We start from the raw sequence: 17,607 nt of genomic DNA on the forward strand, positions 1-17,607 counted from the left end.
CTGAGGAGGAAATGGTTTGTGGGTGTGTCGGCCCCACTACACCGCAAACAAATTCACGGCGTATACTGCCACCCGAAGTCCCCGGTCGGAAGTTCCCGGAGTTGGGGACTGGCAGCTTCTACTGAGGCCTTCCGAGTAAATGGCCAGAACGCCGACACCTCCTCATCTCCACCGCTCCCATGTTTTATTTTGTGTTGTCATAAGTTAGTCTCTCTGCGTTTCTGCGCTGGGCTAATGCTAATAATGCAATGCGATGATAATAAAATGGCAGCTTCACAAACGTTTTTGGGAGTTTGACGGGGCGTGGTTTGCATTCCGCCCAGCCAATCAGACACAGGAACCTTTTTCTCCCACGAAGGTCCCTGCTCTCTAGAAGGGACTGAAAAGGGGGTAAAAAAGGTTCTCTCTATAACTAATTTAGTTCCTGGGACTTTTTGGTGTGAACGCAACTAAATCGTAGTTCTCAGGAACCTTTGTGGGAAAAGTACTTGGTGTGAACGCGCCTCTTCTCTCTCTCTCTTTAGATATGGAGTCAGCCATAAAGACTGTGGTCACCACGTTTCTAAGTTCTACCAAGGGGAAGGAGAACCTAAACGGAGGCGGCTTCCAGAAGCTGGTAAAGAACAAGCTTGGTGGCCTAATGCAGGTAAGGAACTAAAGAAGGTTTAGCCTTTTCGACAACACTCTTTGCTGTACAGATTATTCATCAGAATATATGATAGTTTTCAAAGATCTTATTCTGTCTTTCCTTTTGTGTGCAGGATACCAACTGCTCCTCTGCCGTTAAGGAGATGCAGTCCGGATTGGATGCGAACAATGATGGAAAGGTCAGCTTCCAGGAATACCTCACTCTGATTGGCTACCTGGCCTCCTCCCTCAGTGCGAGCAAGACTGGAGCCACTGCAGATGCATCATAGATGTTAAACCACAGTGTTTGTGGGAGCAGCATTTATTTTGGAGGATTTTTAAGTATATTTTTTTGATTTCTAAATGCTAAACATCAGATATACATTTTTTCAAAACAGTCCATACTTTTCATTCAGTTAATCAACCAGTTGTGTAATGCTCTTAATGTCCAGATCAGCCTTTTTTCATTCACACCATATTGATCTCCACTGTCAAGGACACATTGAAGGACTCTAAGATGGGAGTGTCTTTTTTATACCAATTATATACCAGATACTCACTGTGTTTTCAGAATAAAAGCTTTATACAATGAAACTATATTATCTGTCTCAGAGTCTTTCTTAAGTTGCATTTTCATTTAATCGTTTAAGTGATGACGGTACCCATTGACTTCCAATATAAAATACTCCTGGGAAACCCAACAGAATAAGCTATGTGTCTCGTGGTTTCCCTGATATGGTTTGACATTGTCCCGCAGGTTCCCGCTGTAATGATACCTGCTTCTTCCATAGCTACCAGCAACGCTTGCTAAATATAGCTGTGACATACCTGACTAGTCAAACTCAGCAGCCTTTAGATGCATCAACTATTGCAACCAGATCCTGGAACATAGTATTCGCTTCTTATTGTTCACCATCCTCCACTCTGCAACACTATACATACACACATATGGCGCATACAGATATGCACACAAACTGTGCCGCCCCATTCACTGACACAATATACTGCTGCGACGGCACACTAACATGAAGATGCACTTACCCCCAAGGCTGATCAAACATACATTTCATAACATCCTGCAGTGGTCGTGCATTAATGTTGATGTTGTTTGCTTTAGAGAATATGAGCTTCAAGAACATTCATTCAACATGATCATATGTTTTTTCATGTAATTTATTTGTGCTCTTCCTTTACTTTTCATGCAAAGCCCTTTGGCTCTCTCTGTATCCATTGTACTGCTTGCATTTTTTAGAGGTTTAGGTGTGTATGTGTTTTTTGAAAATGTGTGTGTGTTTGTATGTGTGAGTGTGCCTGCATGTGTGCGCGTGTGTGTATTAGCATGTTCTTTTCCTTTGTGTGTGTTTTGCGGTCTTTGTATGGGGATTTCACTGCATGGCTGCCAGGTGTGATGGCTCCATTCATCTGTGCTACAATAATCCTTTGGATACTGTATCAGTCACAAACTCAATTTAAACTTCTATCTTACCGTACAATAACGAGTCTAGATGTGAATTACACAATTGTTTTTAGTGGGGCTTGTGTTTTTATTATGGGTACTTCAATTGACCTAATGCTGTAGTCATAGTACCATTTTTTTTCTTTCTCGAGGGGGGCAGGTGGATCTTTCCTGTGTCTTTTTAGGGGATAGCAGGTGTCTTATGCGTAAACAGAGAAGGAGGAGAGAAGAAGGGGGAGAGGGAAGGGGGGCGACAGGTGGAAGGAGGGAGAGGGAGAGGGGAGGAAGGGATAGGTGGGATGGGTGGAGTGAGTGATGTATTTAAGACGTTGTCCTGCTGATCCTCCTCATCACTCGCTCTTGCCTTCTCTCTGCACCTGACCTGCAGGCCATCACTCGCCCTCCATTCAGGTAAGAATGTACAGTATGTAGGGGGCAGACTTTAACTCTGTCTCTGTTTCGTTATTTCTTACGATTTCTACTCTTAAAGTAGATTTTTGAGGGTGCATCCAATACACGATGCTATCTGTAGGTGAACTGCTTGTTGGATGTGCTTGTGCAATTCATCAACAAAGATGCTTTCTGTGTTTTTAGGATAAGATATGAATCCTTTGTGTATCTTGAACAAAGCTTACCAAAAATGTCTCTGATAAGTTTTTGTCATTCTGTTGATCCATGACACTTTGTAACATTGTGTCCACATTGAGAAACTGATGTAGGATGTGAGTGAAAGTTAGGAAAACTCTTTTACAGTTCAGAGGTGAGGAAGGTTCAGGAAAGGCAAAGACTTACACCTGTCTTTGTTTTCTTTCTGCCGTCCGGTGGAGCTAAAGTAAAATCCGGATCAGGTTCCCTCTGCGTGTCCTGGTTACATCTCCTCCACTGGTTGGGTTGTTTCGCCAGCTTAGAGTTTCACTCTTATCAGCTGGCTCACATGTCCGGCTGCTGTCTATGTTCTGACTCCCAGAGGTCCTCTTGCAGGGGCAAAGCAACAAACAGATTGAGGATCATTTTAATCTCTAGCAGAATCTTATCAGGACAACTGTCAGGGAGGAAACACTTTTGATGAGGAAACGGAACGAATTGCCTCCAGGGCTGTGCAGGGTTTCAGACTCTCCACCTCTGCTTTATCCAGATAGATTGAACTCATAATGGATCTGTTTCTAGCTATCTCAGTTAGCAGTGTGTCTTAGAAGGGATAAAGAGACAACGAGCGACAGAGAGCAACCAAAAAAGCATTTTGATTGATTCCAGCACGTTTTTACTCCATGCTACAAATAGTTTATTCAGGCAGGACTTTGCTTGCTCTCGCCTTCTCTAACCCTCCTTCTTTTCTGTCCTTCTACAGAATGTCTTTGCCCAACCCAGAGAACGCCTCCACCCTGGAGAACGCCATGCAGCTCTTGATCCAGACCTTCCACAAGTACTCTGGAAACGAGGGGGACAAATACACACTGAGCAGGGCTGAGCTCAAAGAGATGCTCACCGCAGAGCTCGGCAACTACCTGGGGGTAAGAGAGGAGATAGTGAGGAGAACTAGATGCAAAGTTACTCATGTGTTAAATAGATTCAGCCCCTCATTTCTGTTTTCTCTCCTGCAGAACGCTCAGGATAAGGAGGCAGTGGATAGGGTAATGGGAGACCTGGATTCCAACAATGACGGAGAGGTAGATTTCACTGAGTTCATCATCCTGGTCGGAGCTCTTACCGTGGCCTGTAACGACTTCTTCCTGGAGTTCAACGACAAGCCCACGAAGAAGTGAACACGCCCTCTGCACAAGGACGTCCACTCTGCAAAACACCCGAAAAGCTCCAGGGAGGAAACAGTTCGGACAGGAGAGAAGGACATCCTGTCATGGACTTCACAAATACACACACACTCTCACACATTAAATGATAGTCACTAGAGCAGTACATGTTGGGTGTGTGTGTATTTGTCTGCAATGTCCAATCAATCCATTCCTAACAGTATTTATTGCAATGTGAACATCTGGAGAGTTTAAGTCCATTTCAGCACCTGTCATTGTTACATTCTTTTTTTCTGTTCATGTATTTTGTAACACATTCAAAGCAAAGAAAAACCTCCCTGGAAAGAATAAATGTGACTCAAACATAACGCTGTGAGTTGTACTTATTACAGTAGAGAGGATGAGTGTGAACACATGATGGACACCAGGGGGCAGCAAGTGGCCCTCAATTGAGTCTGATAGAGGATTACTGCATTGGGGATAGATATGGAGACACATCTATGAATCCTGGGCAAAGACGTATCTATATAGTAATAATGAAATAGATAGTATTGGAGGTTGTTTAAGTTCTGATATGGTGTGATATTCATCAGGTAATTTGGTGTTTAGATGTAGGGACAGACTCCTGTTTTTAAAGCAGAATAATGAAAAAACGTAAAGTGATCTGGGCCCTACACCCATAATTGTTTAAAAACCCTGAAGAAAGAAAGCACAAAAGGAGTGTGAAGGTGTGTGTGTGTGTGTGTGTGTGTGTGTGTGTGTGTGTGTGTGTGTGTGTGTGTGTGTGTGTGTGTGTGTGTGTGTGTGTGTGTGTGTGTGTGAGAGAGTATATGAAAAGGAAGTTACCAGCCTGGACATTAGAAAGCCAGGAAACGTCTCTTTCTTTCTTTCTATCCTGTGGTATATGATTGAGAGGAAGTTTGAGTAATACACTTAATTACAGACTACAGGGTATGTTTGGGTGTGTTGGAGAGAGAGAGAAAGAAAACATGGCACACAAACGCACTTTGATTAATCTGAACCTACAACCTTTATTGGACTGGTTAAGGTGTGCACAGGAGCAGATTTGAGTCAGGAAGGAGAAGGGTGAAATATGGGGGAGCATGATGAGAAAGCAAGTGAGAAGAAATGAAGGAGAGTGGAAAGGTCAAAGAGAGAGAGAGAGAGTGGACAGCAGCACTTTGTCCATGTGGAGCCATGCAGGCTACAGTTTTCACAGGTCTCTGATAGGCTTTTCACACTTGTTCGGGATCTGTCAGGAATCCCCCCCCAGGGTAATCCCATCCTCTAGAGACAGAAAGAGAGAGCTCCCAGTCCCGAACAGAGCTGAGCTGCAGACTTGGCCACGCAACCGTTAAAAGCCGAGGAATCTTGCAGCAAGTGACTGAGGATTAGACAGCATTTCTCCAGAGTTTATAGTGGCTTTTCCATGGTGTAACAATACTAACAGTCTTTTGTCTCCGCCTATCCCTCTTTATTCCTCCTCGCTATCTGGATTGTGCTTGCTTGGTGATATTATCCTGTTTTTATTCAGTCTGTAACCTTATTATATAGTCAAAAACATTTGCAATATTACATATCTGTTCTTCTTTATCCTGCATCTGCAACTTATTGCCTAGTGCGACTGCCTCAGCTTCGGCCCTCTTGTCATTTCTCTCTTGTTTATTTAAATTTTAATTCACCCCCCACTCCCTGCATGCCTGAAAAGGCCTTTTGCTTCTCGCTTGGTTGTAAGGGAACATGGGAGTAAGAAGAATCAGCCAGTCTGTGCTGAAAAGGAAAACTACTGTAGTGAATAGAGATAGTAGGTAACCATTATTCTAATTGGACTAAATGTCAGAAATGTGTTTGTCCATGGAAGACCAGATAGAGGAGAGTAAACTGGAGAGAGGTTGCCAGATATAAATAGAAAGGAGGGGAAGACACACATACAGTTTATCTTCTGAACATGGAATCTGGCAGATGTGATGCATCGGGATGTGGGGCACGCATACACATACATACACACGCGCATACATATGCTCAGAACATTACATACTGAAATATGAAATGACATATTAACACACATAATAGCTTCATTTCCATGATAGAATTCCCTTTCTTCAATCAATATAATTTGATTTAAACGTTACTTTTCCAAACACTGATATTTACTCCATCTCTACTGAGCTCGGGAAACTCCATCTCAGGGAAATCATGCTCCGCTGTCCATCATAGAGGTGGTCCTGTCCACCATCTTGGCTCAGATTCCACAGTTTCTCTGCAGCTGAACTCATCTCATAGCAGCTGGGCTCCCTGGCTCCTGTTGTCTTCTACTTAATGTGCATAACTCTGTCCATGCATCTATTACTTTATCCTCTCACTGAATAATGCAACCTCACTCTGTCTTTAATTAAAGTCCCCTCTCTGTATTATCCTAAAACTGTTGCTTGTACACATGTTGTGTTTGTGTGCGCACCACAGGCTGTGTAGTACAGTTTGTATCACATTCTTGTTTAATCTATACAATCATACAACACACCTTATCCTCTGTCTCAGCATCTCACCCTTGCATCAGCTAACACATAGAGAAATTGTAATAATATATTACTAATGCTATACTGTGGTAATCTGCTATGCTATGGTAAAATATACTGAATCAGTTCTGTAGTGACTTCAAAAAAGAAAATAAACCTTTAAGAACCTTGATATGAACCATCCTTCCCTTTCTGATTAGCTCCCTCTGACATCAGTCAATGTTGAGAATGTGTAATGTCATAGTTGAAGGAGGGCATGTCATGTGTCGATAAGCAGACAGTTTCGAGATGAAACTGTTAATAAGCTGGCGTAAGGTTCGACGAGGAGTAAATCCTCTCTCCATAACTGAGTGGAGAGCAGAGCAGGGAGGCACCTTTCCAGCAGAAAAGGGAGGTCAGTCCATTAAACATCTGGCCTAAAAACTGCAGGTAAGAGTATGATTGTGTTTTCCTTGTTCGTTGCAAAAACGTTACTATAAAGGTAATGGGCGTGATTGCTGTTCAGTTCTAGTCCTGGTTTTTCAGTTCAAGAGACACAATAAAACCCAGACCACCCAGCCCCGCCCCCCCGCAACCCCAGCCCCACCTCTGGCCTTTTGTCCTGCTGTGCTGATTGGCCGGGGGGGGGAGGGGCTGTCAGGTGGGCGTGTCCTCGGCCTGCAGACGGTCAGCCTGGCGAGCTGGTGATGGTCTTGACTGTGTAATTCTGGTAGAGCGGCTGAGTGAACATGCCCAGCGTGCCGAACACACACACAAACACGAAGATCCACAGGAAGAGGCGGTCAATCACCATGGCAACGTACTTCCAGTCCTCGCTCACCTGTGGATACAGAGGAACAAAAGAGGTCAGGAGGGGGTGGAGAAACAGATTAAAAGGAGTAGAAACCCACCGTTCACTCTCTAACTCCCCCCCTGTCTCTCCCAGTGAGCCGAGACTCTGATGAGGAGGAGAAGAGTTGAGAAAGTGATGGAGGGCAGAAAGAAAGGGGGCTGATACTCAAACCCCTGAGATGATGACTTGGAGGAGGAGGAGGGGGAGGGTAAACTGAGGCAGGAGAAGGTGTTTTTTTATACAGCAGTTCACATGGCAACGGGATGGTAACAATGTGGATGACGGACAGAATAACGGAGGATTATTATTTCCCATGTCGGCTTCTTTCATTCAGGGCTGGTCCCCTAAGATGTCTTGAGGATAAGAGATAAACCGTTGTGGTTCCTCCATTCCTGCACTTCTCCTGTTGTACTCCTTCTCTATGCACACGTCATGCCGCCGCCGCTATAATTACATGTCTGTGTTGAATATTCAGAGAGATATGATTACGTCATCAGATCTGTCTCCCTTGCTTATGCTCTGGTGTATTCCCCCATGCGTTTAAAATGGCAGAGCTGCTCCGCTTGATCGTCTCTATAACTTGATACCCTGAAAGGACAAATCTGTGCGGCTCATGATGCTTTTAATGGCTTGTAATGTGCAGATAAAGTAGAATAATTTATGCTATGATTTTATCCACAGAGAGACAAGATAATATATTTGTTTTAAAATGGAGAGCAGCCCAAGTGATACATCAGCAGTCTGGTAACTGTGTATTACAGGTATATCTGTATAAGAGTGTGCAAAGCTGTAAACTACAGCAATAAAGGATTTATTGGCCTCGCCATCACTTTGTGTTTTTGTGTTTCATTTAAATAATCTAGTTAAACATTTTTTTTATGTGTTTAGTTATTTAAGCTTACATTTAGGGCTCTTTTTTAGGACAACTTGGACACAGAGCAAAAAGCTGTAAACAAACATTGACATTATTGGATCATAAAATTGATTTAGTGAACGTATTAGCTAACTGTTGCTTATTTGCAAATCCAGCAGTCATGGCACCACATTAGCATTTTTGTTTTTGGCTACCTGACAATATTTAGTACAATATTCATTCATAGCTGTTTTAGTTTATACAAACCAGGAATATCTGTCTCTTTAGCTGCTAAATGCTCCACTGTGTTCATCAGCTAATCACTCACTGTGCCCGTCTGTGTTAATGAGGATGTTTGGTCTGTTGTGCTTCAACTGCCTCACAAATGATTGCTGGTCTGTCCAGGACTCTCACAGTAGAGCGGTAATGTATCAGCAGAGCATGTGCTCCAGTATACTTACTCAAATCCCTAAATACGTGTCTGTCTTTGTTGACTGCTGGACAGGTACCAAACAGGAGTTAATCTGAATTTTTATTTTTGTTTCCGTGTGTCATAATGAAGTGGGCAAACTGAACCACCCAACACCCATCTCTGAGTGTTTGTGACTACAGCTTTTACATTAAACAGTCACTAATTCAAGTTTCAAGTTTCTTATTGTCATGTGTGCATTCTTAGTATGATAAAATGTATTAGAGGAGCATATCATTAACCAAACTTGAATTAAACACAACTGCTATATTTAATTTACTGTCAATTCTGATAAACTTGTACTAGTACTGTATCTGTAGTAGAGCTTTACTCTTTAAAATGTTAACTTGGGTAATTTGAATATGTAGGAAAATAAATCTCAGCCAAGATAGTTATGATCCTTTATATCACTGATCTGATTGTTACTAGTCTAGTACTGGTCGAGGCAACAGAGATTACCACTGTGATGCTGTAAATGGTAACAAACAGAATATGATACTCACACTCTGATCATCATCCTCACTCTTCATGTGGTTGGCGATGAAGCGAACCCCTTCCACGGCCTCCTCGAAGCCCGGACAGGCTTGAGCCAGCAGGGTCTGAGTCAGAGCAGGTCCTCCAGCCGCCTGCTTCCCCCGGGGCACGTTTCCAGCGCCCCCCTCCCGGCTCTCCCTCACCCTGTTCAGACCATCCATGGACCCTCCTGCTCCTCCCAGATCCCCTCCGAACTGTTTAACAGACGCCCGGTTCACATAGCAGGTACAAGGCTCACTGTCCTCCTTGCTGAACACCCCTGTGGAGGTCCCCCCTCCGCTCCCCCCAGCGTTGCCCAGCCCGAGCCCCACCATCAGGGCCCCTGCTTCCCCACTGCGCCCCCCCTCCTTCTGCTCCTGTGCCCGTCTTCGCTGGCGCAGCCGCTGGCGCTCACAGCTGTTCCTGGGCTGCCGCATGAAGAGCAAAGCAGGGAGCTTGTTGAGGAACACCAGTTTAACCCAGGGGGGCATGGTGTGTGTGGTGGGGGAGCGGTGGTGCACATTGAGCACACACACGCTGGTGACGATAGAGAAAGTCACGAGGACCATAGTGAACATTAAGTACTTCCCCACCAGAGGGACGTCTAGAGAAGTGGGGGGGACGATCTTGGAGATCAGCAGCAGGAACACAGTGAGGGCGAGCAGCACGGAGATGCAGAGCGTCATCTTCTCTCCACAGTCGGAGGGCAGGTAGAACACCAGGATGGCCAGAGAGGTGATGAGCACACACGGGATGATGAGGTTGATGGTGTAAAAAAGAGGCTTCCTGCGAATGATGAAGTCGTACGTGATGTCAACGTAGGTGGGGTCGGCCGGGTTCTCGTTTCGTCTGCCTGGCAGCGCGATGATGTCCCACTCACCGCTGGGCGTGAAGTCGTCCATGCTGGCCACGTCAGCTCGAAGCACCAGATCGATCTCGGTGCGGTCGTAGGTCCAGGAGCGGAAGCGCAGCGTGCAGTTCTGCTGGTCGAAGGGGAAGTGCTTCACCTCGATCTTACAGGCGGATTTGTAGATGGCCGGGGGCAACCAGAAGATACTGCCATCGTGGGACACCACCGCGTTAGAGTAGAACGACACCTCGTACACCCCATCAGCACTGAGAGGGATGAAGATGGAGAGGAGAGAGACAGAACAAAGTAATGTCAGACATACAAAAAACGTCTATTTAAAGAAACAACTTTAATAAGATTTTTCCCCCTAAGTCTTACGAACAGTGGAACATCACGCATCTCATTATGCAACACAGGTTCATTAAAGAGCTCCAGGACACACACACACACACACACACACACACACACACACACACACACACACACACACACACACACACACACACACACAGATGCAGAGGATCTTGACTCACACACACCTGTTCTACAAATACAAGGAACAGGAAGAGCAGGCAGTCTAGACAGAAACACAGCTCACAGGTCACACTGGATCGAGTAAAACGGCTCGAATTAGACACTTTGTTCAGAAGTTGGTTGAAAACATTAAAGCTTTAGATAGGGTTTCCATTTTATTAAAGCATTTGAAAAGTGAACTAATTAATGATTGGGGATTTGACATTTGCAAAACCATAATTCATTATTTTTCATTGATAACACAAGACCCACCTGGCAAAGTGTACTCTCAGAAACATCCACTTTCCTCCAAATATACATATAAAAACTAGTTGAGACTTTGGAATTAGCACCTCTAGTTGTGCTGTTTGCTGTGCTAATGGTCCTGTTTACTTTGAGAGGAGTTCCAGGCAGTGAGAGGATATGGAAGATAACGTGTCGACCTGGGTTTCATGGGATTAACAGGATCATTTTATCCAGAGGTCTGCAGGTCGGGGATCTTTTAATCTTTAGTAAAGTAAGGACTGGGACAGGGAAAGAGGAGAAGGCCAGACAGATCACTGTACTCTGATAAGCTGATTTACATACTGTAGGCTGACACTCTGTTTCCATTTCATTGAGACAAGTGGTCTGCATCCATCTGCCTCAGACATGCAAGCTAATTGTAATTACGCTCAAGACTAGATTAACAACTGTGCAAAACAGAACTAGATATCCCTAAGTATAGTTTATATATCCTTAAGAAAATTGGTGTGTATATTAATTTCCACAAATGATTCTAACAGGAGTGTAAGAATATTGACACACTCTGATTTAGTAATATATGTTTTGTGATACTGTATTCATTTTAAAAAAGCATTTTTGAAAACAAGTTTACAGGTAAAAACTTGTGACAGACTGATTCATTTTTCTGTTGTGTTTGAATGTTTGATTGTGATATATGCAAATGTTGAGCTTGCTGTGCTGATGGCATAAAAAAGGGAATTCAATTTACTCAGATCTTAGGACTATGGTGTTGTGTCGTGACAGCATTTAAAAAATATATTTAATATCCCAATATTTTTAATCGAAACCCCTATATCATGATGATTATTGTATTTCCAAATTATTGCCAATACCTAACCCTACAGTAGCATATGTCAAACATTTACAACAAACAAAAAACTTTTAAAAGTATGATCATGTGTAAATATGTTTAATTATGTATGTGTTGTTAAATGTATGCATCTGAACAAGTATCTGACTGTGTGTGTAGGTGCAGATAAATCCATCTTTGAAGTGTGGCCTGGAGGTAGGCTACTGTGTCGTAATGTAGCATGACTGATATGATCAGATGACAGTGGACAGGTTCAGTCATGAGTGGCGGGCCTGCATGTATTACACATTGATACAATAATTGATGTTCTTATCTGAAGTGACATTCAATGGCGGCAGCTGGATCAAATCAGCATAGAGTTAGCTTTAAAAAACATGATCAGTTGTCAAATGTATGTGCTTTAGTTTATGATCGTGCATGCATCTGCAAGCCTGTGTGTGTCTTCAGGATTGATGGAGGAAGGGTGAGTGAGTGACTCACTTGTTGTAGAGCACAACGTCAGGCAGCCATATGTGTTTTGAGGGCAGCCTGACCTTCAACATCCCATCAAACTCCTCAGGGATCCAAGTCAGACGATAGTCCTGCCACTCCTGAGGGCCAATAAAAACAAAATGTTTAATAACTCATGAACCTATCACACAGCAGCAGGAGATATATTGAGAGGAGAAGGTCTCTTTGTTCGTCTCTGAGTCAGTCATACAGTCAGTCAGTCAGTCAGTCAGTCGGTCAATATGACGCATCACAAGCCTGGGGAACATCCTGTGCTGTGTCCCTCCACGCTTACATCATGCTTTTTACTATAAGTCAAAGAGAGAGATTTAAGCACTTATTCCCACCCCAACCCTGAATGATCCAGCCACAGACCAATCAGCATGATTAAAATGGCATAGGATTTTCCTGCGTGTGTGTGGGCATCGCCGCGTCCTCTGTGTAACCTTTTCTTTAAACACAGTATTATCTTGTTCTGTCTGCTGCGTGTCACTCATTGACATTGAAGGCTCTGCGACCTGCAACATCTGTTTTGTCTGGCCCTTATATGTTATGGCCATGTTGGAGCATTAATGCTCATGCTAGGTCATCTGCACTAACTGTGATGCATTGTGGTCATTACCGTTTGTCTTGGCTCAGGACAGCTGTCCTTGGCTCCTCTGCTTACAGATAGCGGGGGATCCATAGAGCACTGATGGCTATTCTACGCTCTGTTTCATGCCATCAACCCTAACTTAGGACCAGGTGTATGTACATGAACATTTGACAGAAAAATGCATAAAGCTATAAATAATCAAATTAAAATCCAGGATCCGCAAGGGTAACAATAAACACAGGTGCCTGTTTGGGGAAATGTTCATATACTGTAGATCAGTGGTTCTCAACTGGTCAGGCCTCGGGACCCACTTTTTACTTGGTCAATAGATCGCGACCCAACATTTTGAAGCATTCAAATCTATTCAACAAAAAATCGTGCTGTAATATACGCTTTTCAGCATACAATATTAATTAAAGTGAACAGAACTAAAGTATGCTTTTAAAAAAGGTTTATGAGATGTTGGAATCAAAGCTGAACTGTATGAAAAGTCACACATGCTGAAAACCCATCCCCAGAAGGGGGTTCTGGGGGGATTCTCCCCCAGGAGATTTTTAGAAATACTAACATAAACTACGCATTCTGGTACACTCTGAGAAGAAAATAAATAAATCTATTACTACCCGACATATTAATAATATTTTATGCCGTTGTTTGTTTTTCACTTAGTTCTGACAGCTTGCTGCCCCTCACAGAGAGAAGAGCAAAGAGGAGATAGTCTGTGTCCCCATTGTTCTGTGACCTGTCAATCATCAAACCGGGGGTCATATTTCATTATTTGTTCATTTTTATCTGAAGTTGTTGAACCCATGGATGTATAAAGAATAGTTCTACCGCAAAGTTATTCTCCGTGGGGACTTCCGGCAACAATCTTGATTCTGATTGGCCAGAAGACTCGAAAAAACATCAAGATGTTTTATTGAGAAGATGATCACTACGTGACTACTGGTCTCCGGTACTTCCAGTCCAACGCCTACTGCATGCACAGCGTTAGAAAATTGGGCCTTCAAAATAAAAGTATTTTTTTTCAAAAGAAATTCTTCACTCACACATCCGCGACCCACTCTAAACGGGTCCGCGACCCACCAGTTGAGAACCACCACTGTAGATCTAAATATACCCCCAAATTAAAGACACGGCTGTGTAACATGTGCCCTCAAAGCAAGCACATATGTTGACGTTGTGTGGGTAAATGCATTTGTATATCTAGTGTGTAAATGTGAACACCTACATGCTTTACCATGTTTCAGGCCTCAGCTGTAAGCATATGGAGAGCCAGCCATGTAGAAGAGGGTAGCAGCTCAACGAGGGTCACATTACTCACAGTTATAGCTAAGCATAAACTGTCAAATTCACCAGCTGAGAAACAAGGGTTCAGTATTTGTGTGAGTTTTTTTGCACATGTGGTCAAACAATTTCTGATATTTCTCACGTCAGGTTTTTGAAGGAGGTGTTAGATGTCTCTGCCACTATCGGACACTAACTGCTGCTATACACGAGGGGAACAGGATTAGACGCTGCACATCCACAAACAGTAAAACATATAGAGCGGGGGGATGCATCTGTCCCCTCCAGCAGCTGGTCCATGATTATATAATGTAAATCAACATGCTAACTGTTGTTATATTAGAAAGGGAATATTAGTCCAAACACCATCCGCATCCCTTGAAGTGTGTGATGAACTTCCAATGACCTGGCAGTAAAACTGTGATATTTAAGGTCTAGCATCGAAAAAGCAATATTGAATGCATGGCTCTGTCTTTTTGATACGGACTATTAGTCAGTGACCGACATGATACATGTTTGCTTATTCAGCCATCTTTATTCTGGTTTCTCCCCTAGAACGGTGGCCCTACATTACCATGACAAGGCCTACAATTTCATTTTCTTTCTGCTATATAGGGTATTTTCCCTCTTTATAGCACGGTGTTTACTTTAAAAGGACATTATTGTAAGATGAAGAGAAGAGTGGGAAGTCTCACCTGTGTGAGCCAGACATTGGTGGTCATCACCTGCTCTCGTTCATGCTGCAGAAAGAGAATAAATATGCATTACAAAGTGTATCAAAGTACGTCACTGATTCATTACAGCACTTCAGAAAAGATACAATGATACAGGACGTGCGTAAAATAAAAAAAGGAATCAACTTGTTTTTAGCAAAGCCGAGGTATCGTGACCTTAAGTCAATATAGGTTGAGACAAGTCTGCAAAATACCAGCTTAAAGCATCTTTATTGCTTGATAAATCTATTTCTAACTCCTGATCCCCATTAAACTTTCTGCAAAAAAAACTTCAATCCCTATAATGACATCACTAAATAGGGTTGTTACTAGTAAGATTATGTATATGTTTTGTATTGCTACTTGTGTATAAGATCTAAATACTTCTTCCACAACTGGTTGTTTTCCTGTCTTTATAAAATATATTCTCAAAATGCCATGCCTAGATGTCCATGAAGCTTGGTGAACAGATCAAGCCTTGAGCTAAAGGCTAAATCATTATCACACTGACTCGATGTTTCCTTAGAGTTCCATCATTAGACAACCTAATTCTTGAACCACGAGACACCAATACAAACCATCAGTTTAAAGTGGACCTATCATGCTATATTTTAAAAAATACATTGTAGGGCCATACCTATACAAAACATGTTTGTGAAGTTTTCTTTTCGAATTACCAAACAGATCACCCATTGTGTATGCCTCATATTGCTCAAACCCCTCTTTTGAAGCCCTGTTAGAGAAACGCAGATCATGGGTGCTTAGCTTGAACAAAAAAAGAAGAGGTGGCGGAGCTAATGCCTGATCAGAATTCTACCAGGTATAAAGTTAAATTCGGTTGTGATAAAACGCCATCCTGTTTAAACCACATCAAAGATTATTTCTGAAACAGTATGGAGCTCAAATGCTTTTTCTCTTGCAGGTTTATCACAAGGTGAGTTCTTTTTTTATTTCCTGCTTTTTAAACACATGTGCTCTTCAGTACAGGTTAGCTCTGAGTGTTAGCGAGGCTTGCTAATGTAAACAAAGATGAGATTACGTCCAAAGCACGTCATGCATTGTTTCTGATAGCAAAAGCAACTTTCTGTGGGTCCGCTGCCGATTTGACGTCAGTCCGGATGGAATCTGCATCCGCTCGTTGTACACCCGTTTTTAAAAGATTTGGGTACGGAGGAAAAGAGAGGGTTCTATTTTCTGACGCTGCGTGAGTTCCCCGACGCTCCGGGGACACATATATTGTATAAAAGACATCACAAAGTGCATTTTGCATGATAGGTCCCCTTTAAGTAAAATTATCCAGCATGAACCACATGCAGTGTGTAGTGCAGTGCTTGCCCCTAACAAACACCATCTAAAGAACATCATTCGGAGTTCTGCATCTTTCATGTAACCAAAATAAAATGATGAGTAACATCCTGGACTGCTGTGAAAGGTGCACACAGTTTGTGTTTGGGTGTGTGTAACGTGCACACTCACCACGCTGATGAGCTGGGCCAGCGACACCATCAGCTGCACGGTAACCAGCTCGGAGCCATTAGTGGCAGGACGGATCAGTTTGTTGTAGTGGGCCGGGTTTAGGAGATGCTCCACCAAACGTTCCTCTGTGTCTGCCCCCAGGCCTCCTGTAATGAGAACACATGATCATCATCTGCCTCTATCATGAGTCAAAAGTTGTGCAGCCATCTGTGTCTCTCTTGGCACTTGGCAAGATACTTTTTATCGTGTTGGATACATAGTATAACAAGCAGGAAATCAGTGTTGCTGTTGGGTTTCTGTGTTTGGCCACTGCCGTCACTGCAGGCATTGAGAGCTGGCTATCCATGTGTATGGAGAATGCAAAGCCTTTGTACCATGCATTACTCGTCATCACTGCCGGCTGGAGCACATCAGCACAGCTTGATACACACTTCTTACAAGATGTGACATCATAAGAATGAGTCAACCAGTCTGAATGTCTCTATCGCTGTCGTTTCTGTCTTTATCGCTCTCTTCGTGCTTCTGCCCTGTCTCTTTTTATTCTCCTCTGCTGTGTTGCACTTCTTTCCAACTGCCAGTCTTTTGTAGCTTTGGGTTATTTTCACTTCATCTCTCACGTCCCTTCCCCTGTCTTTCCCCCTCCGTCCTCCCCCTGTCCTCCTTCTGTAGCAGACTGTATCAGTGTGAGTGGTTGGGTTCAGGCAGAGCTGTCACAACAGCACACAGGAGGGGAGGTCTTTCACTGAGAGACACGACGCATGGAGAAAAACAACTGTTCTGCACCTCCTCCTTCCTGCCTCCCTCTCCGCTACTCACTCCCTGCCTCTCTGGCATCTGCTCGCTCCTGAGCTACCTCTTTCCCTTGTCACAATTCCCTCACACGTTGCCCCTGAAGACGAACACAGGCTGTTAACTTGGTACCAAGGATGTCATGTTTAAACTTGATATTTTAGAGGCTATTAACGGGGCGGGAAAAAAAAGTAAAAGTGAATGTTAGTAAGATTAACACAGTTATTTGGATGTTCACAATTTCACAATTCAGACAATTCAAACACAAACAAAGACTATAACAGAAAATAAAAAAAACAATTCAAAAGGGGAAAAGAGAACACATAATATAGAATAAAATACAAAGACCTAAACAGATCCTAGACAACTCCTTCTTAACCTTTATTTACCTCTATTATATGCATAATATGCACAAAAAGAACACTTAATTGTCTATATTAACAATTGGTAATTTATTCTATTGTCTACAATGGTAACATTATTATTTATAATTTATATATAATTGGGTTTGGACTAAACAAGCAATTATAATTAACATTATCTAAGGCTTTTGGAAATTCTGATTAGTATTTACAAATGACCAAATAAAAAATTGATAATTAATATAATCAAAAAAGAACATGAACATTTTGAAATAAAAAATACGAAGGATTTGATGCCATAATGATGTAAAAATATGGAATATCCCTTTAAATTTGAAATGAAAAACTTTAAACATGCTCAACTATCTTTCCTGTTTTTCACCTTTTCCATCTGAATGTGTTTCTGAGCTCCTGAGACCCCCC

General features: G+C 42.8%; 3 protein-coding genes across 4 annotated transcripts in view; 2 read left to right on the forward strand and 1 right to left on the reverse strand.

The window, feature by feature from the left end:
• The first annotated feature begins 467 nt into the window (after positions 1–467).
• Positions 468–1,226, forward strand: LOC104959167 (protein S100-A16). Its single transcript, XM_010787034.1, has 2 exons — positions 468–646; positions 762–1,226. The coding sequence occupies exons 1-2, from the start codon at positions 527–529 to the stop codon at positions 915–917; spliced, it is 276 nt and encodes a 91-aa protein (XP_010785336.1). The 5' UTR covers positions 468–526; the 3' UTR covers positions 918–1,226.
• A 1,227-nt stretch (positions 1,227–2,453) lies between these two features.
• s100t (S100 calcium binding protein T) lies at positions 2,454–4,199 on the forward strand. The gene is made up of 3 exons (XM_010787033.1): positions 2,454–2,494; positions 3,432–3,594; positions 3,685–4,199. Exons 2-3 carry the CDS (start codon positions 3,433–3,435, stop codon positions 3,844–3,846), a joined length of 324 nt encoding a protein of 107 aa, XP_010785335.1. The 5' UTR covers positions 2,454–2,494; position 3,432; the 3' UTR covers positions 3,847–4,199.
• A 643-nt stretch (positions 4,200–4,842) lies between these two features.
• chrnb2 (cholinergic receptor, nicotinic, beta 2) overlaps positions 4,843–17,607 on the reverse strand; it is a 22,633-nt gene continuing 9,868 nt past the window's right edge. Inside the window, exons 1-6 of one of the 2 annotated variants that reach the window (XM_010787032.1) lie at positions 16,408–16,642; positions 16,034–16,179; positions 14,540–14,584; positions 11,954–12,063; positions 9,005–10,130; positions 4,843–7,167 (exon numbers count right to left, since the gene is read on the reverse strand). In XM_010787032.1, coding sequence (XP_010785334.1) covers positions 7,015–7,167; positions 9,005–10,130; positions 11,954–12,063; positions 14,540–14,584; positions 16,034–16,179; positions 16,408–16,414 — 1,587 coding nt within the window. In that variant the 5' untranslated portion in view covers positions 16,415–16,642 and the 3' untranslated portion in view covers positions 4,843–7,014. Of the gene's footprint in view, positions 7,168–9,004; positions 10,131–11,953; positions 12,064–14,539; positions 14,585–16,033; positions 16,180–16,407; positions 16,643–17,607 lie in introns of those variants that run through there. The other variant, XM_010787031.1, reaches the window with a different exon arrangement.

Source organism: Notothenia coriiceps, unplaced genomic scaffold, assembly GCF_000735185.1.
Source record: "Notothenia coriiceps isolate Sejong01 unplaced genomic scaffold, NC01 NC01_scaffold00029967, whole genome shotgun sequence".
NCBI lineage: Eukaryota > Metazoa > Chordata > Actinopteri > Perciformes > Nototheniidae > Notothenia > Notothenia coriiceps.